Source organism: Diadema setosum, chromosome 10 (genome assembly GCF_964275005.1).
Source record: "Diadema setosum chromosome 10, eeDiaSeto1, whole genome shotgun sequence".
In the NCBI taxonomy this organism is placed as follows: Eukaryota; Metazoa; Echinodermata; class Echinoidea; order Diadematoida; family Diadematidae; genus Diadema; species Diadema setosum.
This window is the reverse complement of record NC_092694.1, coordinates 22,425,190-22,447,937: the sequence shown is the minus strand read 5'-3', so window position 1 is coordinate 22,447,937 and position 22,748 is coordinate 22,425,190. Positions and strand designations below refer to the sequence as shown.

At 36.3% G+C, this 22,748-nt stretch overlaps 1 protein-coding gene across 1 annotated transcript in view; it reads right to left on the bottom strand.

Annotated features, from left to right (window-relative positions):
- Positions 1-22,748, bottom strand: part of LOC140233852 (lethal(3)malignant brain tumor-like protein 4) — a 38,321-nt gene that overhangs the window by 8,533 nt on the left and 7,040 nt on the right. Inside the window, exons 2-11 of the mRNA XM_072313944.1 lie at positions 22,686-22,748; positions 16,636-17,033; positions 15,057-15,372; positions 8,091-8,126; positions 7,320-7,452; positions 6,685-6,799; positions 5,891-5,969; positions 2,729-2,808; positions 1,751-1,985; positions 372-460 (exon numbers count right to left, since the gene is read on the bottom strand). The exon at positions 22,686-22,748 is cut by the window's right edge and continues 149 nt beyond it. Of these exons, the coding sequence (XP_072170045.1) occupies positions 372-460; positions 1,751-1,985; positions 2,729-2,808; positions 5,891-5,969; positions 6,685-6,799; positions 7,320-7,452; positions 8,091-8,126; positions 15,057-15,372; positions 16,636-17,033; positions 22,686-22,748 (1,544 nt within the window). The remainder of the gene's footprint in view (positions 1-371; positions 461-1,750; positions 1,986-2,728; positions 2,809-5,890; positions 5,970-6,684; positions 6,800-7,319; positions 7,453-8,090; positions 8,127-15,056; positions 15,373-16,635; positions 17,034-22,685) is intronic.

Sequence of the window (22,748 nt, the reverse complement as noted above, 5' to 3'; positions counted from 1 at the left end):
ACTGTAAAAGCAGAAACATTTGTAGGATAAAACTGTCACGAATTGGAGCCGGCGGCTTTTTTCGCTACATGAAATTCCGCGAATGTCCACAGCCATTCCATGCATGGTGTAGACAAGTACTTTCACCTGATGCATTGTGTAGACAAATACCTTCACCTGCATTTTACTTTCGCGAATCTTAGCTCCTCACAAAATTCGCGAACAGTTTCTAGTTTTACAGTTTACTAAAACATCATATGGTCAAAACCTGAATGTGCTGTGTATTTTTAATGTTCACACTCCACACACATTCTTTTTATTAACATAACATAGCATACTCCAAACGTCATTCACTCCTTCAATGGCACAGGATGTGACATGGATCAACTCACGTTTTCATAGTTGCTGAAAAGATGCTTTGGGGCTGAGGTGGATCTTGTCATTTTCAGGTACGCATTCCAGCTGAAATCAGCAGCAAATCCTAAAAATTAAACCCAAACATTTAGGCTCATAATTATTCCTCCACAATGATGGTATCACTCATACACCACTGGCACACAAGGTCAAATTTCAATGAACATAATGTCACAGTGCTACAGTAAATTCTGACAATGCAGGTAGCAATGAATATCATCTCGCAAAGTCTTGAATTAGCCTCACTGCAGCCTTACTCAGTGTCAAGCAGACAAGAAAACCAGAAATCAAATTCACAGGGACAGCACACTATAAACAGCATGAATATGCAAGTGTGGGAACTATGCAGTTGCAGATGCACTTAAAGTGTATTTAAATGTAGACAAAAGATCTTAGCAGAAATACATTACTGCTATCTGTGAGCTATACAGTATGTCCCCCCAAAAAAAAATTACAATCGGATTTTGCATTGATAACTATCAATACAATTAAACTGTCTAAATGCTACTTCAGGGTCTTAAAACATAACTTCTTAGCTATATTGTGCAGAAAACCCCATTCAATTTGGTGTTAAATGGTTACAGAGAAATGAGGATTGTTGTTAAGCATGTCATGGGTCTGATTCTTCCAAGTTTAGCACTTGGATGCTCTTGGAACTGCATAATGTGTGAACACAATGGACAGAACTTGGAGGGAAGGGATTCCTGACATGCTCTACAAAATTCCTCATTTCTCTTTGACAACTGAGGCAAATCGGATGGGGTTTTCTGTAAGATGTGGGTAATAAGTCATAGTTTCATACCCTGAAATTATATTTAGATTGATTCACTATTTTTAAAGTTATCATTGCAAAGGTTCCCGTTGCAATTTTTTTGGGACATACGGTATATACTAAGCGCTTGGTGTATAGTCGACAGTTGCACACACAGTTAAAGTCTGCTGTACAATCGGGTCTATCAGATAATGAATCATGTGAAAAAGGTCCACTCTTGAGGGAAATTGAAGATGCTATCCAAGGTGTAAATCTACTAACCACAGGTCCTTACAATAGGTCTATGGGATGCCAGAGAGGGGCTGGGAGATGGGAAAGGCGGGACAAGAGGAGGGACAGAGGGCCAAGAGGGAGGGGCTGATGAGAGGTAGAGATGGACCAGAGGGAGGGGCTAAGAGGTAGAGATGGACCAGAGGGAGGGGCTGAGAGGTAGAGAGGGGCTACAGGAGACACTTTAGAGGTAGACAGGTTCCAGAGGGAGGAGCTAAGAGGTGGAGGGGCGAGACTACAGAGGGGAGGGGGGACCTCAAGGAACGGCCAAGAGCTAGAAAGGCTGGACAAGGCCAGATGAGGGAGGGGTCTCACCCTTGGGTGGGAGGAGCCTGTGTCCGGTCTTTTCACACCATCCAGCGGGAAGGATGTCTGGGGAGTCGGCGTTGACCCAGAAGTCGTAGCACTCCGAGTAGCCATCAAAGTGGAGGCGGAGACGGTAACCACGGATCTCCATCACTGTCAGCACGCAGAAGAGGGAGGGGTGCTTGGGGTCAATGCCCTCCAGCTTCATGCCGACCTTGAAGAGATTCTTACTAGTTGGAAAGGGCTGACAATCAAACAAACAAACAAACAAACAAAAATGACATGACATCAGTATTATATAACAATTATTTGACATATCAAAAGTCATTTTCTTCTGCAGTTTATCAAATCTTGCAGTTGCTTTTCCCTACCATAATTATTGTGTGGGATTGACTTCTAATGCTGAACACACTACTTATTAATGTACAGGGAATCATTGAGTAAAAACACTCAGTACTAGCATGGTCACTTGTTAGTCTTTCTTATTTATGTAGTAAAATGTGAAGTAACAATTACTAGCTCCTGGTAACTGTGAAATCAGAGCATTGAAGAATGTCCAAGTCGTAAAATGTGAAAATATCTCTACATGAAAATGTCAGTTCGTACAGTACCTTGCTGTCAAGTCATCTAAGTGTCAACATAGCCTAGTACTTATAGATGTTCCTTATCTTGTTTAATACTTGTCCCACGACAGAATTCACAGCATGAAGGGAAAAAACAAAAAACAAACAAATACTCATCTATTTCTTGAGGTTTTGATTTCACAAGCCAGGTGCTATTCACAAACTTAACAGCTTGCAAAATTATCAAACTCTGATCTTGACATGAATCACTGAATGCCATGTGCATGAGATATTTCTCTGTTCATTGCTTTCCTACAAGATCACAAATTTAAACAATAAAAGATTGTCAGGAAGTCCCACTTCACAAAAAATTAGACTCACTAGATATGTGGCGTATATAGTAACAATAACACAGACAACTCACTGTCTTGAAGAGCTTCACAGGAGCAGCTATGGCTGATTCCTGCTCAAGGTAACTTGTCCACTGGAATCCTCTTCTTTTACCTGACAGTGAAACAGCAGAATAAGCATGTACTGTCTACAGAGTACTAAACTTGATGTTTCCCACCAAGCATCATAAATGGGAGGGAACACACAGAATGATCCACCCAAGGGTCTGAAATGCTGCAGAGGGAAGCTATAAGCCCAAAGACAAACCTCCCTATCAAGCCAGCATTTCAATCCCTATGGTTTTAACATTCTGTGCATTTCAGACAGCAAAAGTCATTATCTCTTACACAAAGCAGTTCAGTCAAAGCACTTCTCGAGTGAAACGGACATTCAACATGCACTTTTTTCCTTATAGTAGCCATTTCCACAGCGTCATCAACAAACCCACAGCATGTAAGCTACATATACAGCTGTATGCTGCTTCAGTATATCTGCATGCAGCTCTATCGTTGTCAGCCCTTTGTTTGCATGAAAGAAGAAAAAACAAGGAAAAGTAGAAATTACGCGGTGCGTAAAATATGTCCCTGCCGGAAGTAGCATTTAGTAGCAAAATGTACAATATCGGTAAAAAATCAAGGTCAAAGGTCAAAAAAGTCAAAGGTCAAAATTCTGTGTAGAAGTTTTGAAGCCCTCACCTAGTGCCATCACAAAAAACAAACGGAATCGAAATCGGGTTTTGATAGAAATGGCGAAGGAGTAGCATTTTGTAGCCAATGTACAATATAGGTCAAAAATCAAGGTCAAAGGTCAAAGAAGTCAAAGGCCAAAATTCTGTGTAGAAGTTTTGAAGCCCTACCTAGTGCCATCACATAAAGAAAACGGAATCGAAATCGGGTTAGAAATGGCAAAGGAGGAGCATTTTGTAGCCAATGTACAATATAGGTCAAAAATCGAGGTCAAAGGTCAAAGAAGTCCAGGGTCAAAATTCTGTGTAGAAATTTTGAAGCCCTCACCTACAGACTGTAGTGCCATCACATAAAGCAAACGGAAATGAAATTGGGTCAGAAATGGCAAAGGAGTAGCATTTTGTAGCAAAATGTACAATGCAGGTCAAAAATCAAGGTCAAAGTTCAAAGAAGTCAAAGGTCAAAATTCTGTGTAGAAGTTTTGAAGCCCTCACCTAGTAACATCACATAAAGCAAACGGAAATGAAATTGGGTTAGAAATGGCAAAGGAGTAGCATTTTGTAGCAAAATGTACAATGCAGGTCAAAAATCAGAGTCAAAGGTCAAAGGTCAAAATTCTGTGTAGAAGTTTTGAAGCCCTCACCTAGTAACATCACATAAAGCAAACGGAATCGAAATCGGGTTAGAAATGGCGAAGGAGTAGCATTTTGAAGCAAAATGTACAATATAGGTCAAAGGTCAAGGTCAAAGGTCACAACTGAAATTCTGTGTAGAAGTTTCAAAGCTCCCATGTAGTGCTATCATATAAAGCAAACAGAATCAAAATTGGCTCATAAATGACAGAGAAGTAGCAAATTGAACATTTTGATCACACACGGACACACAGACAGACACACGGACGGACACACGGACACACACACGTACGGAGCCCGTTTCATAGTCCCCTGCTCGAACTCGTTCGGCGGGGACAAAAAATGCCCACTAGAGAACATGACAAGTCGTATATCATGTGACCATGTTCATCCACTCACTAAATGGCGTTTGACTACAAACTCATATAATATGTGACCGTGCATCACAAAACGAACAATAAGTCGCACACAATGATTTTGCGTCTGGAGTGAAAATAAGTGAAATGGGTCAACCTAGCCAATCTTGACTTTTTCACATTTTCTGAAAGAGCAAGACTTCTTTAACATTATGCTAAAATTTGGGGTCATAAAACTGGCAGGAAAGTGTGTTTTTTAGCAGTTTATCTCGAACATTTTTGGTAGAATAGTGTGATTAGGTGTGTCTTTAGAGTCCCTTTTTCATTTCTGAGAAACCTTGTACACATTCTTCACTTTTAACTCTAATAACTTTTGAAAGGATAGTGCTACTGCTTTGAAAGTTGGCATTGATTATGGACAAAATGTGTTAACAAGGCATGCTTAATTGCATGCTTAATTGCAGTTTAATCTGATAATCTCTTCACTGTTGTTACTCTGGTGGTTTACTTCCTGTTTTTTGTCCCATTCATCGCACAGCCAGCACGGTTTGGTGAAGATTAAGCGCTTGAATAGTAGACACTGTACTTCAGAGCCTCTTTTCTCAGTTCACACTTTTCCTGAGTTTGTGCTTTCTTTCCAACATTTAGGTAGGTTAGGAGAGTCCATTTGATTTGAGTTATATATCATTAAAGTTAAAGTCTGCTCTTTCAAAATATTGTCTTAACTAAAAATTCATGTCTGGCGACTTTTTGTTTGTTTTGTGGTGCAGGGTCACATATAATGTTTTGTATGCACTGTGTGATAACAGTCAATCACTGTAGTACATCATTTTCAATTTTTTAATAGATATAAAATGATTTTCACATATACAAAATCTCAATTACACACACACACACACACACAAAAGTTTTTAATCACTTTCAGTCTATTGTGTGTATGAGTGCATCAGTAGGGGTTTAATTGAATATAATCATGAAATTATTAAACATGTATGTGTCTGATGGCACTCGCAACTTCAAAGCCTATTTTTTAATAATTGTGTCTGTCTTTCCATTTTTCTGACAGTTTTCATAACTGATACAACTTGTATATCATTAAAAAACTTTAATCTGCTTGTCCTTCTTTATGAATCAACTAACATATGAGGAAGAATTACTCTCCAGACTTAATTGACAAAAGTATGAAGACAGGTACAGTGTATAAGACATATTCAAACCCCAAACGCTTAATGAGCCTGATCAGTGTCTAATACCAGTAGTCACATGTCATTCATCAAACTACTTTCAGACATAATGCAGCAAGAACCAGAACATCATACCATCTGGGCCAGACGTTGATAAATAATTGCAACTGATTGTTCATACGTTCAACACAATGCCAGCCCATGAGTTACAAAATGGTATCAATCCCATCATCTATTAGCACTCTTTTTACAACACAGATTGCCAAGCGAAACTGGAAGCTTCAGATTGAATCTGTGCCTAGTCTACATTTACAGACCATTTTTATTTTACTCTGTACCTTTGCCTGTAGTCTTGTCAGGAGACTTCATGTTGATGGTCATCTTCAGATCACCATGGAGACGGGCGATGGGAGAAATCTGAAGCAGTTTGACAGATGAGCAACAGAACATCACTAGCGAAAAAGGAATTTAAAGAGTGTGATGTCTTCTGCAAAGAACTTTTAAGTAACACTAGCACCCTTTTGCAACTGAAATCAAGTCAGATAGGTTTTTAGCCAACATATCCAAACCAGTAGTTTCTTTTTAAGGTGGAGGGAATTGATAGCATGTGTGACCTACTGACCTTTCAGTAATAGAATGTCATTATGATCTTGGGTGAAGAGACAAAAGAACAACTGAAAAATAATTTTATTCTCAGTGAATATCTTCCGTGAGTATATTTTATGGCAAACTCTAATTAGTAATACCATTACACACATTAGAAAGGGAAAATGCAGACTTTATGAAATGTGTAAAGTTGTGTTACAACACCAATCAAAAGTACACATTCATTTCACAACATTAACAGTATGAGGTACTAACTTTGAAATGACCTTGAAGCTGACTAATCGTACAGAATAAAAAATTTGTCACAAAAGCGATTTACTAGGGTCCAAAGCTTTAACGCTCCAATGAAAATGTAGCAATTCATTTTAAGATCATTTCTTTGCTGAAAATGAAATGTTTATTTTTACAAAAGCTGAAATTTGTTTTCACAGCAGCTGGTGATGGATTTGTTGTTGTTGTTGTTGTTTTTTCAACTCTGTTGCATTGTCTAAAGAGACAATATATATGAAAATATGACTGGACATACTTTGCCAGACGAGGGCAGTGTCATCTTCCTCTTCGGTCCTTTTTTCTTAGCCCCGGCATTGTTTGAGGCTATGGCAATGGCCTCTTTGATGGAATTCTTTTTCAGGGCACCTTGTCTAAAATGAAACAAAACAAAACAAAAAATAGTACAAACATCAATGAAATAGAACAGGCAAGGCAACACATTAACTTTTTGAGACTACATTGTTTATGCATTTTCTGTGTAAAAGTCCCCATAAAGTTCAAATAAGGCCAAGTAAAAAAAAAAAAAAAAAAGGTCTTAGTTTTAGCTCAACCCTGTCCCCATAATTTTTACTGCTTTCTTAATTATAAAAAGAATGAATTTTGATTGATTTTCCAGCCATTGAGCCTTGCACATGCACAGCCTACATATCGTACCGTACTTAAATTTAACTGGAAATTAGATAACGCAAATAGCATAGTGCAGTGGATCAGCCATTTTTAAATCCAGGGGGGGAAAAAAAACTGCTTTTTTGGAAAAGGGGAAAAAAAGTGCTCTTATCTTTCTTTTTTCCAAAAGTTAGGACAAGAAACAAATACTCTTTTTACTTGGGCTAACAAGCTTCAAAAGGATTACAAGAATGCATCCGAAGCCGGATGTGATCTGGGACTCACTTGCTAGCATAGGCTCCGACACAGGACTGTGAGCAGAATCGCCCCGACTTGCAGAACTCTGTGGAGAGGCCACGCTTGCCACACTGCTCACACATACACGTATCATCCTTGCCAACACTGTTCTTTCTTGCTCCTTCATGGTGAATAAATGCACAGGAATTTTTAAAAAGAAAATATAGCTAAATTTAAATAACTGGAGAAATTGTGACATAGACAGTAGATTGAGATACAATAGCTCTATGAGTAGCAAGAGAAACATTAGTTAAAAGTTCCAAGTTCTTATAAAAAGCTACTGCTACATTTGGTAAGAATCCTCCACCATAGTATTTGTTTACCAGTTTTCTTGTTCTTTATATGATCACATGATAAACACTGTTCATCATTTTTCCATAGGCAACCTGCTATAACTGATGTATTAAAAGTATTAAAAGTACTGTACTTATTTTGTCATGTGTGTACAATGCAGTAAATTCAAGTAAATCAATCTAGAAAAAAAAATGAACAACTGCAAACACTATTGACATAATATCATCTGACCATGTGATGTATACATGCACATGAATAGTCACAGTATATAAGGGGAAAGGGAAGAGAAGGGGAGGGAGACTAAAAAAACAAAAACAAAAACAAAACAACAAAATTGCAGATAGATAGAGAAAGACATCAAAGGTCAGAAACATATAATATTACTAGTATATATTCATTATATGCATATCATCATATCATTGCTGTACCATGGAGAAAGGAGAAAAAGAAAATAATCTTACTCACCTGCCTCATCATTCACCAGGCTGCTCTTCCTTGGTCCTTGGGAAAAACAAAAACAAAACAAATATAAGTTGAGACAATGAGTATTAAATATTGGTACAGAGACAGACAGACAGACAGACAGACAGTCATACAGAGTAATGGAAGTATCATAAGAAGTTAGTTACTAACTAAAAATTGGAATTCATCATCAAACTATTTCTCACTGGACCTTGGATATCAAATTTGTGTATACAGTGCACTTCTGTTATAACAAACATAGTAATAACACAATTCCTGCTACAATGGATTCAAAATTCAGGTCCAAAAGTTATTATCTATTATCCTTATACCTTTCATTTTTTCGGATATGATGAAATTTTGATATATAACGAAAGAAAACTGCCTGTCCCATGGAATTCTTTTTAACGAAAGTCAATTGTTTTTAAATGAGCAGCAATGTAAATGCATGTTGACCTTTTTCGATTTACAATATCATACCCTGATCGTCACTCATGTGGCCAAATTATATCTAAATATGTGCTGCATATTTTATGATGATTTTTCTATTTTTCTACAGATCACTTGGATTTGCCCACAAAAAAAAAAGTAATACAATCAAACCAAGATTCTGTCAATGGAATCATTTGTCAGACACTGCTAGATGACTAATGGTTATAAACAAAAGATATTGCATGGAAATATGCACATTTACAAAATCAACATGAAATCAACTTTTCAAACATCCCTCCATGATTCAAAAAAAAAATCAAAAGTGTAACAATATAAACCATTGGTAAATTTTGTCCCGTATCTGGCAATGCATTAATATTGAAAGACTCCATTCACTCAGATTTATGAAATCTTGCAGCATTGTTGTACTTCTTAACTTTCTTGCTTTCAAAAGATGCAAAATCTTGATAAGAAATGCAGCATCCCTATTAACATACATGCTATTATACATACATGATATCCCTTAATTTGCTTAAAATTAATATGTTTACTATCTGTCTTGCTGTATCTACATGTATGTTCACACAGCTTTGAAAATATAAAACAAGTTTCTAAAATTAATGTATTTTCCCATTATTGTACATTTTTTGGTTTGCATGGCATGCTTGCTTTTAAGGGAGATGTGCAATTATATGCAAGAGTTCGATATACACACATGTCACTCTTGTTCCGTTCTCGTCCACAGTTCTGAATGAATGTTTGGACTTCTAGACCTCTCCACAGCTGAGAAATTATTATATTTCTACTAAGAAAAACATGCACAGGAACTAAAAACTTGACCTTGACACTATATCTGTACTGAGTTCAATATGAACGCAGAATGATAGGACACTATATATAGCAGGATGATCCCGTCTCTGGGTCAGAAGGTCAAGAGGTCGGAAGGTTCAGGGGGGATAATGAGTTTTCAGGGAATTTTTCATACAGGCAGCAGTATCAGTAGAGGCTACTGTATGTTGTAACTTTTCCACACCTTGGCCTTGTATCATATGGTATATTGTCAACAGGATACGGTACTGTATAAATTGCGAAACATTTCACAATGAGGAATTTTTGCACATATATGATTCTCAATGTGATGGCAGTATGAATATTTCTAAGAACAGAAATGTTTCTTCTCCCTCTGTGTTTTGTTCATCTGAATTTATATCCATGCCAGCAAAGTGTCAATGGTCAGTGAAATAAGAAACATTCATATGGAACTGATCTTATCAGAATGAGCAAAGAAAAGCAATAGTATACAAATTTCTACATTTGCAGAAGGGCACATGTGTTACAATCTATTCAATACATTTTTGCCATGACCTTCTTTTGTTGTGGTACAGTAACTAATGTAGGTTACTTGGTGATCAGAAACAACTAATGACGAAAATAGCTACTTGGAAGTATTTGGACAGCAAGCTACAGGTACATGTACTGTATAAGTGGTTATTTTCGCGAGGGTTTAATTTTCGCGAATTTCATGATTCACAGTTGGATCGCGAATTTAACAACACGCGAAAATGTCGCCATACACTAGAGTAACAATACATGCAAGATAGCGTTGGTGTCAATTCGCGAAATCAACATCTTGTGAAAATGTCTGTCACCTTCTAATTTCACGAAAATATCTGTACGCAAAAATAACAGCTTATACAGTAGTTGACATGCTGACCCGACATTAGTCACAGTACTTTGCTCAATATTTCTCCCTCGAAATATGGTGGCTTAACTTGCACTTTTTCTGCTGCTATTAGATTCACGTTAAATCTTTCCTCATTGGGTCAATCATTCTTTTTTGTCCTTCCTGTTAAGGCAAGCTCTCACTGTAATGTATTCAACTGTAACATATGATTTGAGACTATCTCCTTTCCACTCTCCCTTTACATGTAAATCTTTGTGTGGGGCAACTGTAGTATCAAGTGGCTGGACATACGAGTGGATGTAGTCTTTCCCAAGACTGATGCGGTTATTAGATACACACTGTAAAAGAGGGTAGTGATTAAAGGCCTTATTGATCAACAGTCTGGAGAGGAGGCTAACCTTGAAGGTTATGCATATGAACAGGAAGTTTGAGCTCTACCTCCCAGACTGATCAAGAATTGGCAATTTGACATGAAGAACTGAAGGAAAAGGAAGTTACTGGCCCTTTCATTCTGACAAATCTTACAGCAGTGTGCTGTTTTGAAAGCTTTAAGATGTGTACAATTGATATCTTAAAGGACAAAACTCCCCTTTTACCATTTCAAATGGACATCTTTCTTATTTCGACCAGGTAATATAACATATTGACATGTGTAAATGTGTTTGTAAAGAACAAGTGTTTGTAAAGAACAAACACATTGTGTTAAACTTTGTGACTTTCAATGTGGATAATGTGACATTTCTCTAAATATGAGGAAATGCATCATAAAATGTTTGAATAGTAGGGCCTACTATTGTACACATGGGCATTTCCACGGTAACTCACGTTACATTTTGAACTCAAAATTAGGTTGTTGAGATCAATATCCTTAAAACCTAATTAGTGATATGAGTTACTATATGTGAATGAGTATCATGCACCTCCATCCTACCTCACAGCAACATTATATCCACAGACTCTTATGAGAACTATGAGAAAAAACACTACAAATGTCGGTAACTCACGTTACATAATTTGGACATGCAAAAATTTGGCATGTCTTATATTCAAAAGTTTCCTCAAACAAGAAACAGAGAGACTTTAAAGTCTATTGTGTCAAAGTCATGGACTAACAACATACATCACCGAGTATGGTAAAAATTCAAATTGTCTTACATTTTCCAGGTATCGTCATGGGAAGCGGTAACTCACGTTACGGTAACTCACGTTACAGTTTGTCCACATGATCACAAGACGATTTTTTGTCTTAATAATCCAAAGAAAACTTACCAAGACAACTTTTTTTCACAAACAAACTCCATGAATAAAGAATCTAAATTGATTTGAACATTGATCTGACAGTAATTAATCCCATTTTATTCATGAGATTACCAAAAGGCAGGAAACTTTACATTTAGAATACCAACTTGAAGATAAATTTCATTTTTAATTGAGTCGTTTTCCAAGCTTTCATTTGTACTGAGACAAAAATTGTATTCAACAAAATGATATGAAACAGAGTCTATTTCATTAAATTACACTCTTTCCCAGTTAACAAATGCATCAGAAATTGAGGATTTAATTGAGAATTTGATTTGATTGTTTTTTTTATTTTACTAGATTTAAATGGATTTCAGGCTATCTAGATAAAACAAGTCATCCATAAACTATTCCATTTAATACACTGAGTCACGAGACTAGAGACCTGTACATGTAGTCTGTGGAGAGTTTAAAGGTTCAGAAATGAAATATTTCAATAAATCTTTTAACTTTTAAACAATGCAATTTATATTCCAATTATTTGATAATTGTTTGAATTACTCAATAATCAATTGTTTGTGTGTTTGATTTGTTTACAAATTCTTATACGAAACTGGTACAGAAATTAGACTTGAATTACAGAAACTGCAGATAAATTTTAGTTATCTGCTACCAGTATTGATCAGTTTAATAAAACATGTTCATAAATGTTTTAGCCTTTAAAAACAATGGCTTTGGTCTATGAAATGTCAAGTAGCCATTATTTAAATTGTACATACATGTAAAAAGTATATACCAGTATTTTCTAGAGTAATCAAGCAGACTGAAGCAGTAAATCCCAATGAAAAACATGAATAGTAAATATTTTGTGATCAGGAGGCTAACTATTAATATCACAAAATGTTGATAGTTTGCTTTAAGGTACATGACTGTCCAGCTCTTAAAGAAAATGTCTGATAATGAGGTTCACATTCAACAAGTTTTTGGTAATATATAGATCAGCATGTAAAGTAAATTATAGTAAACATGGAAAAGTTTCATTGTAGGATTTTGCAACAATATAGCTAAAACCTCAAGAGTAGAATAGTATAAAACACATAAGCGTGTCAAATTCACAATGTTCAGTTCTCAAAAATCTCAGAAAAAACAGCAGGAAGCGAGCTCCAACCTTAAAATTCTGTTCATACATGTAAATGTTTCAGCCTCATAAACAATGGCTTTGGTCTATACAGGTAGGTATAAACTATATGTCAAATAGTAATCACTTGAATTACAAAAACAAGAACTTTTCAAGAGTAATCATGCAGTGATTATCCTAATCAGGAGGCTATTAATAGTTATCACACAATTTTGATAATTTGCTGGAACAAGGTCCATGCAGCTTTAGAAGAAATGTCTTTTAACAACTTTCGTAACAGATCAGTATACATGCACTGTAATATTAAATAGTAAATATGGAACAGTTTCTTTCAGAAGTTAACATGTGATGAACATGTGTAATTAATACATTGTACATGTAGACCAGTTGGTTTGGTGATAGAGAGAGACCAAGAGAATAACAATCTACTGGAAATAGAATCTTAATACAAGAGTTTAGTAATCATGTACTCATTGGTTACTTACAATCACAACCTTCATATCATTTCTTGGTATTAAAGAAAAATCATGTCGGTAACTCACGTTACATTGTGGTAACTCACGTTACATGGTAACTCACGTTACAATTTTAAGACCTCTGTTATGAGAATTTGAAGCAAAGACTATAAGTCCCATCATATTTCTTGGATGTGTGCTGCATAGTTATTTGATAATCCAAAATACCATGTCTCAGTTGGGCATAGTAAAATTGCTAGGTTAAAAAGTTCATGTTTCGGTAACTCACGTTACAGCAGCTTCTCGAGCTATGTAAGAGCACGCTGGTGTCCGAAGTACATATCTTATATCGAGGTCTCCACTTTATTTTCTGCTAGATTAATATATTTTTGATTTGTAAAACCAAACAAAGTTTGATTTGAGCCTCAAATATAAAAAATAATCACAAAGAGCAACAAGAATGCATTTTTAGGGATTTTTAGGTCAAAAAATGCTTTCTGGCTTCAAAAGGTATAAAAATGCACAAAAGGGAACTTTTCTTAAAGGTAAAGTTGGTTTAACACACTTCAAACTATGGCTAACAAAGTAAGATTATCAGTTGTCCTGAAATATGCGGGTAAAATTTTGGTGGTCATGTCGCACAACTCACGGAAATGCCCACATGCACAAATCCCTGCTGGTATCTAATACCCTGCCATACTACAAAATCTAACAGCATCTTATGGTTTTGATTAATTTATATACCTTACTCTGAGATTCAGGGAGTTTCTATAGGCTTCTGATTGGTCAAGATGCAGTCACAATATTTCTGCTGCAGTGCCTCACAGTCAGCAAGTGGGTTGATATGCACATAGTTAAGTACAAAAGTGTATATGTTGTGTGCAAATCTATATTCGTGCATTGTGGAATTATATTTCATAAAATGTGCTTTCTCTGACTTGTATCATGATTAGCTTCATTTCAGGGCCTTAATTTAACATAAATATCTTCAATTAAGTGAAATGTGGTATATAAAACAAATATTGACTGCTTCTTTCCAGATCACAGTTAAAGCTGTTTACCCTCAGTGATTTCTCAACAGTGCCTCTCGACTATGTCCCCCCTTGACTTTTTCTCGGTTACAGCTCGTTATTCCGAAGGTTCGTTATTCCGAAGGCTCTTTAGTCCAAAGATTTGTTATTCCGAAGGTTCATTGTTCCGAATTTCATTGTCAGATTAACGAATCTTCGGAATAACGAACCTTCGGAATAACGCTACAAATGTTCGGATTAACGAACCCTTTTTCATTTTCGGATTAACGAACATCTAGGTATAGGGAATTTGTGTGTTTCGGATTAACGACCCTTCGGAATAACGACCCTTCGGAATAGCAAACCTTCGGAATAACGAACAGCACCCCTTTTTCTCAGGGCATAGCACTGTTGAGAAATTACCTTTGGGCAAATAGTTCTAAACATGCCCCTCGAAGCAGTCAATAGCTGTATAATAATAAACATGCCTCATCAAAAGGTAAGAAAGCATTCACATAGACCCTTGAAGTATTTTTCATTAAAACTGCCAGGTAAGGATATCTGGGAATGAGTTCACTTTAAAAGCACTTTTAATTTTCTCAAGCAGTATGAAACCAGCAAAATTAGTTACTGTAAAACCAAAAACATTCGCAGCTTGAAAGTTTCATGAATTACCAGTTGCACTCAATGCATTGTGTAAAAGAATACCTTCATGTGCATTTTACTTTTGGCTCCTCAAAATAATTGCAAAATTTTCATGCACTCAAAAATTTCTGGTTTTGCAGCAGTTGGCATGCAATTTAAACTCAGATTTCAGCACTGTGTTTAGCACTACAAAAAAGATATGTTCATTGCTGGAAGAGATATTACACAGAGTTTATTGCTGACATTTATGTACCTTTGAACCTATCTTGTCTCAGCAGTGAGGTTTATACTCCACAACTTAAAAAAGTGAACGAAAAAGGAAAGTTTCTATGTTACTGCAAATAGCTACATTAATGAGAGACTTACTTCCTCTTCCGCTGTAGCCAGGATTTGTCCCAGAACCAGGACTTGGCGTGGTGGCCCTACTAGCCGGGAGACTCCCGACCTCACTCACTGCTGCACTGACACCACCTTTCTGGTCCACACTGTGGGCCAAGACCTGGTTTTCCATCTGGTCCACCTCTCGGACCATCTGGTCCACTTCTCGGACAATCTCTGCCGTTCCAGGGATATTAGAGCCATCTGGAACAGCATCACCACTAGGTCCTGGTCCAGGTCCTGGCCCATCAAGCTCTGTCTCATCCATGATGAGGTCCAGGATTCCAAACTCATTCATCCGGAACTATGGAAGATAATGGATCACCTCATGAAAACAACACAAAGCTCACTCCAAATAAAACGTGTGCCTTCAGTGTGTGTACAGCAATTATGATAGCCTATAATCTAGGTGGAGGTTGCAGCTATTGTCTTTGCTGTAAATGCGAAACGTCTGATGTGGCGACATTATTGTCCTTTCTAGCGATACATCTGATGCTACAAGACTACGAACACTGGATACATGCGAAGCATCCATGTCCTATATCCACTCATCTTGCCATAGTCTTTGTTATCCATTTGAATCGGTGGCAGTTTTCGTATAAAGAACTGCCAGCGATTCATAGTCGATAATAAGAAAACAACGACTAAAGCAGGACGAGTGGATATAGGCAGTGGATGCTTCCACTATTCGTAGTCTTGCCGCATCAGACGTATCACTTAGCACTTATAGCAAAGATAATAATCTCACCGCATCAGACATTTCGCATTTACAGCAAAGACAATAGCTGCATCCTCCACCTAGATTATAGACTTCAATTCCAAGTGCAGACATGTAGGAAGTGGAGCTGATAGAATATATTCAATGAGAAGAGAAAGTTGTACAGCACAAGTGGAAATGTTGGCAGGATTAATTCCTCACACTGGGCAAACGTAAATAGATTTGATAGCTTGTTTATAATTTCACAGTGGGAATATGATAAAAGATTTAATTCTTTTAAATTATAATATTTCATTCCAGCATGATTTTGTAAAGAAATTTCCCTACTTACGAAATATTCCACTTTTACCGTATTGACAATGCCACACTAAAGTAAGAGAAATTCTTCAGAACAAGTCAAATGATTCTTTTGCGAGTGTAATAATAATTTTGGATCCATGACTGTGATATTATCATGCTGTACAGTACATGGAACATTGTATACACCAGTATTTAATACCAATTGGCCTCGTTGCCATTTTGAATTGTTTGTTTGGGGGTTTTGTCCTCAAATAGTGGCAAAGATGATACGAAAGCTTAGAGTCTGGAGAATTCAGAAATACTACCACTGAAAAAAAAATAAATAAATATTTGACTACTTGATGAACCTTTCATGACAGGACACACACATTACATCAACATCTATATTACACTGTATGGCTTGGCTAAGGCTAAGTTTTGTCTAACCTATTCTTTTTTTTTTAGGGGGGGGGGGATAAAGTGGATTAGTCAAACATCCACAGATGAGGTTGCATATTTGAGTCTCAAAAGAGAGAAGAGAAGGAAACAGTGTTTGCACTGAACTCTAACCTTCATATCGCTGCCCGGGAGCGATGCGATCCCATTCTTCCACTCCATCATGGTATCAAAGCCCTGGATTCCACCGTCTCCGCCTCCTCCCACATCCCCCTCCCCTCCCGTCTCCAGCTCCGTCGACATCTCCATCTCCATTTTTGTCCCCTCCTCCTGTTCCGTCCCCTCCTCCTCCTCACCCCCCTTGGGAGGTGAGATGGTGCTGGGGTTGGGGAGTGAGGCAGACCCCTCGTCTGCATTCCCCATGGCTGCAGCATTGCCAGTGGCGACGATGCCATCCTGGGTACTTCCCTCCCCTTTTACCTCCTCCTCCTCTTCTTCTTTGGTCTCTACAGGAGCATCTTCAAGTGTTGGCATCTCAGAGGTTGGGTTATCTGCTTTCTGCACGGTTGTCCCTTTCAACAAAAGGCAACAAATCTAGTTAGAAAACGATTCATGATGGCTGCTTGGTTTGTCATCTATTTCACAATAACGGTACCAGGTAACATATAAGTCAGATCAGAGACAAATCTGCAGTAAACTCTGGAAAATGAGGAGAATAAACCTAGAAGAGAGTCAGACTGAACATCAGCAATGAAATAAGTTAAATGTAAAAAAGCAAAATCAAGTATACATACAAAAAAAAAATCATGCTAACATTGAGCACATTGTCATCATTTGAATTCTTCAGTACCTCAACCTCAACAATATGTAATGTCAAATACTTGTCATCATTTGAATTCTTCAGTACCTCAACCTCAACAATATGTAATGTCACAGGCACAACAAAGATACTACATGGTAGCCATTTCATTCTGGACTATATATGTAACATCACTTACATAGCAGTCCTCATTTGCTGTGTATGTGAAATATCACTGGTTTCATTTTTTTTTTTTTTATATAAAGACATTATTAATTTCTTCTATGACTGCTCATCATGCAATTGCATGATGGACCTTATGTTTTACACGTGTCTCACCCAAGAAAAAGAAAGACCTTAAACTTCTTGCAATAGCAAGAAAAAATTCACAAGCCATGGCAGGTGTAAAAGATACTGCATGATCATGTAAAAAAAAAAAAAAAAAAAAAAAAAAAAGAGAGAGAGAAAAAAAAAACCCAGCATATTTTAGAAGCAGGTAGCAAAAGCGATTAACATGGTAATTTTATAAACAAAAAAGATAATCATAATTGATCAAATCAAGCGAATGATAAAACATCTCCACATTTATGATGACATAATAATACCTCCAGGATGATCTTTGCATGTGGAAGAGGTTTTTGTAAAGCACAATTTAGCACACCAAAAAAAAATGACAAGTTCAACTTTTAATAACCCATCAATACTAGACTTTTCTTTATGCCTATCACTACAACTGTTGATACCACAAAAGTTGAAATTTGTGCTGTGGTTGTGTTTCTTTTGAATTTTGAAGTCTGTTCCATGTGTCACAGAGAAGTTACACTATGATGATTACAATTGATGATAATTACCACTACCATAGCAACAGCCACAGTATAAGCACTCAGCATTAATACCACAGCATGTATGTATCGGCTGCCATGAATAAAGTGATGATGATCATGGAAAAATAGCAATTGCTGCATGTCTCATCAATTATGAAAGAAGGCCTGATATTGTATGATATTTTCACGAGAGTAAGAAAATTCATGTGTGGGTGATCACTGTGCAAACAAAGTGGCAATATCAAGCAGCCTCAGATAAGCAATATGAACTAAATATAGAGTTATCAAAGTATTGCAATAATAGAGAAACCAAAAATGAAAATTGAGTACAGACCTGGTAGCTTGATTTGTGGTTTTGAAGGTTTCTCTAAGATCTACAAATTTGCAAAAATGTTACAAAAATCAGGCAAAAAGTTGAAAGGGGTGAATGGAAGGTCAAAGTTTCACAAAGCTTCATGAAGCTATGACATTGGTCATTGTCATAAATGTAAAGTTTGGTGATAATGTCAGGGCCTTAAAGGTACAGCTTACCATTGGGAGCATTGATTTTAAAAATGTTCGAGTTATCACATAAGATGCAAATGAGTAGGCCAGTTGTATCACAAAACATCTTACCATATTAAAATTTTGCAATAAAACCTAGAATATAAGGAGATATCACTATTTCTATTATTAAACCATAACTGTAGACAGCTTATTTGAGAAACAATTTTGTTGTAACTATTGTTCACATTTTGTATCATTTAACATTGATTATCTTAACTAAAATTTTTACACTGGTTGTTTCTATCCCGAACTCACATTTTAGAACTATTTTGAAGCACTAAAGCTAGGTTTTTGTTACATCTGCAAATGGTAAATAATGCCTTCAATACAAAATATCTATTTGTTTACATTTTTTACATGAATTCATGAAGAAATTATATGCAATGCCATAGTTGTAACGCTTCAGGGATTAATGAAGTCAAAGAGGTCAAAGTTACTGAATTAATGACAAAAAAAGAATTTTCATGATGTTTGTTTGTGCATTCCAGTGGAAGGGTTTGGATGCTATTATACAGTCAAACCTGTCTATAGCGGCCACCTAAGGGAGACGGAAAAAGTGGCCGTTACAGACAGGTGACCACTATAGACAGGTAATCCAACTTTGTGTGCATTGCTTACATGTACATGTACAGTATGTACATGTATCATCGTTATATCCTTACAGTTCCGTACATGTATATGTGTGTACGTATGCACACACCGTGTGTTTCCTGCATTTAACCATGCTGGTGTATATGAAATTGTTGCAAAGTAGTATGTGTATTGTCGTGAAGAAAGCTCAACACTTGTGCATTATTATGACTGAATGAGGGATAAATGCAGCGGTGGCAATCACTGAACGTTGCCCACACGGCTATAAAGCAGAAAAACACGCCAAATTATCGGCTCGGCTACGGCTCCATTGGGTTTTTGGCCGCTATAGACAGGTTAAAATCTACCACTGGAAACAAAATTTGTGGCCTCTTGCTGCGTTAGACACGTGGTCGCTATACACAGGGTCTTTAACAAGGCTTTTCTCTCGGGGGATTTTTCAGTGGCCACTATAGACAGGTGGTCGCTATAGACAGGTGGCCGCTAAGGCAGGTTTGACTGTATTGTCATCACAATGTCTCAGCTGCATTTCTGTCACTCTACTCAGTAAAACTATCTTAGTAAAATACACTACACTCCAAAATTTCATAACTTTCACAGTCCTTTGTCCAATTTCAATGAAATCACACCTGTTCGTTTTTTTCCCTTCATTCAAGTCAACTTAGACATGAGGAGGAATTTCCCTTTAAAGAGACTGTGCAGTACTGGTTGAGGTGGGGATTCATGTTTTGAACATTCCTAAGTGAGATAATGAGAAACCTCTTATGAAATATGAAAGAGCATGTAATTTTAAGAAGGATTTAACGTTTATTTGATGAAAATTGGTTTTCAAATGGCTGAGATATCCAAAAAAGTGATAATAATAGGCGACAGGCCACGCCTTTTATTTGATCTCTTTGTTTCACCTTGTTTTTGGATATCTCAGCCATTTCAAAACCGATTTTCATCAAATAAACTTTTGATGCCCCTTAGAATTGCATGCTCTTTGACATCTCATAGAGTGGTTATTGAATATCTCGCAAAACGTTAAAAGCTAAATCCTCACCTCAACCAGAACTGTACACAAATTATTTCAAGCAGTTCGTCACATCAATATGATTTGCAATATTTTCTGCATTTGGTGTAAAGATAAAAACCTAATGCGGGGAAAAATGGAATATATGTACTGTATCACAAAATATATGCCCAACCTCCTGGCTGTTGGCAGGATCAGATTTTATGGTTTCTGCCTGGGTTTCCTTTCAGGGTTCCTGTTCAGGCTGCCATGTTATCAAATATCACTGTACGTGGCGGACCTTTGGTGCTCCATCATACTCATCTTTAATGCTGTACATTCTGTGTCACAAGTAAAGGATATAATAATATGGCATTTGCATGGCACTGTGGGTAAAGGAAAGAGATGCAGTCTTAACCCTTTGTGCACTTAGAGTGCTGAGTGACCCAGAAAACCCCACAGCATTGTACATACCATCTGAAGACACTGGCAAATCCTAACAAAAGGCGTGGCCTGTAGTCTTTTATTATTATCACTTTTGGGGATATCTCGGCCATTTGAAAACCAATTTTCATCAAATAAACGTTGAATCCTTCTTAAAATTACATGCTCTTTCATATTTCATAAGAGGTTTCTCATTATCTCACTTAGGAATGTTCAAAACATGAATCCCCACCTCAACCAGTACAGTACATTCCCTTTAAAGGCATAATTTACCATTTGCAAATGAAACAAAAACCCAGCATTAGTGCTTCAAAATAGTTCGAAAATGTGAGTTAGGGATAGAAACAATCATCTATGTGAAAATCTGAACCATTATAATCGTATAATGTATTGTTCAGTATAAAAAATGTGAACAATAGTTATAATAAAAATGTTTCCAGCCTACACCGTCTCCAGTTATGGTTTAATATAAAAGAAAAATACTGATATCTCCTTATATTTTAGGCTTTATTGCAAAAATTTCATATGGTAGGATGTTTTGTGATACAACTGACCTACACAAATGCATCAATAGTGATATCTTGAACTTTTTTTTTAAATCACTGCTCCCAAAGGTAAACAGGACCTTTAAGGATGCAGTTAGCATCTTGCAGACATGAATTTTTTAATATGGTTGAGCAGACATAATGTCATGCAGACCCCACTAACTTTATCTCCTCCCCTGCAAAGTGTAAAAGATGCTTTTCACAACATTTTCACAGAACAAAGCACTAGAATGTGATGCTAATCGTCAAAAGGATTGGTGCTATCATTATTTGAAGCATTTCAGTCATTTTTTGCTTTCTGAAGCTTTCAATCACATGAAAATCATTGAATGAGAAGTGTAGAACTTAGGATTTTTATTTTGTTGTTGTTGTTGTTTTTTTTTTTAATGCTTGAATTCATTTCTGGCTTAAAGTCGGTCATTTTCTTCCACACGAAAGTCTATCTGATGGAATGAAATTCACAAGTATCGTGACTTCCAAGTTGCCTATTCCAGCATATTTCATATTAAATGCTACTACTGCATTAGAAGTAATGTACGTAGAAAATGATCAATATGAAAGTAAACCAAAAGGTCATCTCACCAGGGATCTTTTATGGTGCAGGAATAAATCAGAACACAATCTCAGCAACATGTGACTGTATACAATATTCCATTCCTGCAGAACACAATGAACTAGGAATAATACAGGCAAATTTCCTGTTCACTGCACAATTGCAGTGTGACATAACTCTCCATTTTCATGTTTTGAAGTGGGCGTTGTCGACAGAATGATTATCAGGTCAGGAAAAGGTACACTTTGATATCAATCAATTGAATACAATCTTTCTTTTGTCTTTCTGGGTTTTTTTTTTTATTGTTGTAAAGATTCATTCTGTATTCTACATGTCTGCTGTTGTGGGTGAGTACATTTGTAACTGGTACATTTTTTGTAAGCTGATGTCATGTTGTTTATACTATGGGCCTTGATGTGTATGTTGTATGACATGGGAAGATGATCAAATTTCATTGCACGAGGGACCTGCATCATAACATGCAATTTGGGAACAATTTTATCATAGTCGGTACTTAAAGTGTACATGCATGAAGCATATTATTCAACATGTAAAAATAAATACATGAATAAATGAATGAATGAATGAATGAATGAATGAATGAATGAATGAATGAATGAATGAATAAATGAATGAATGAATAAATAAACAGACAAACAAACAAACAAATAAACAAATAAATAAATAAATGAATACATACATACATACATATATATACATACATAAATAAATAAATAAATAAATAAATAAATAAATAAATAAACAAATGAATAAATAAATAAATACATAGATAAATAAATAAATAAATAAATAAATAAATAAATAAATAAATAAATAAATAAATAAATAAATAAATAAATAGATAAATAAATAAATGAATAAATAAATAAATAAATAAATAAATAAATATTGGGAATTTTGCCCTCACCCTCTGATCCAATGCCATTTTCTTGGGTAGCTTTTGTTTCTGCAGCCTCATCTCCCTCCTCCT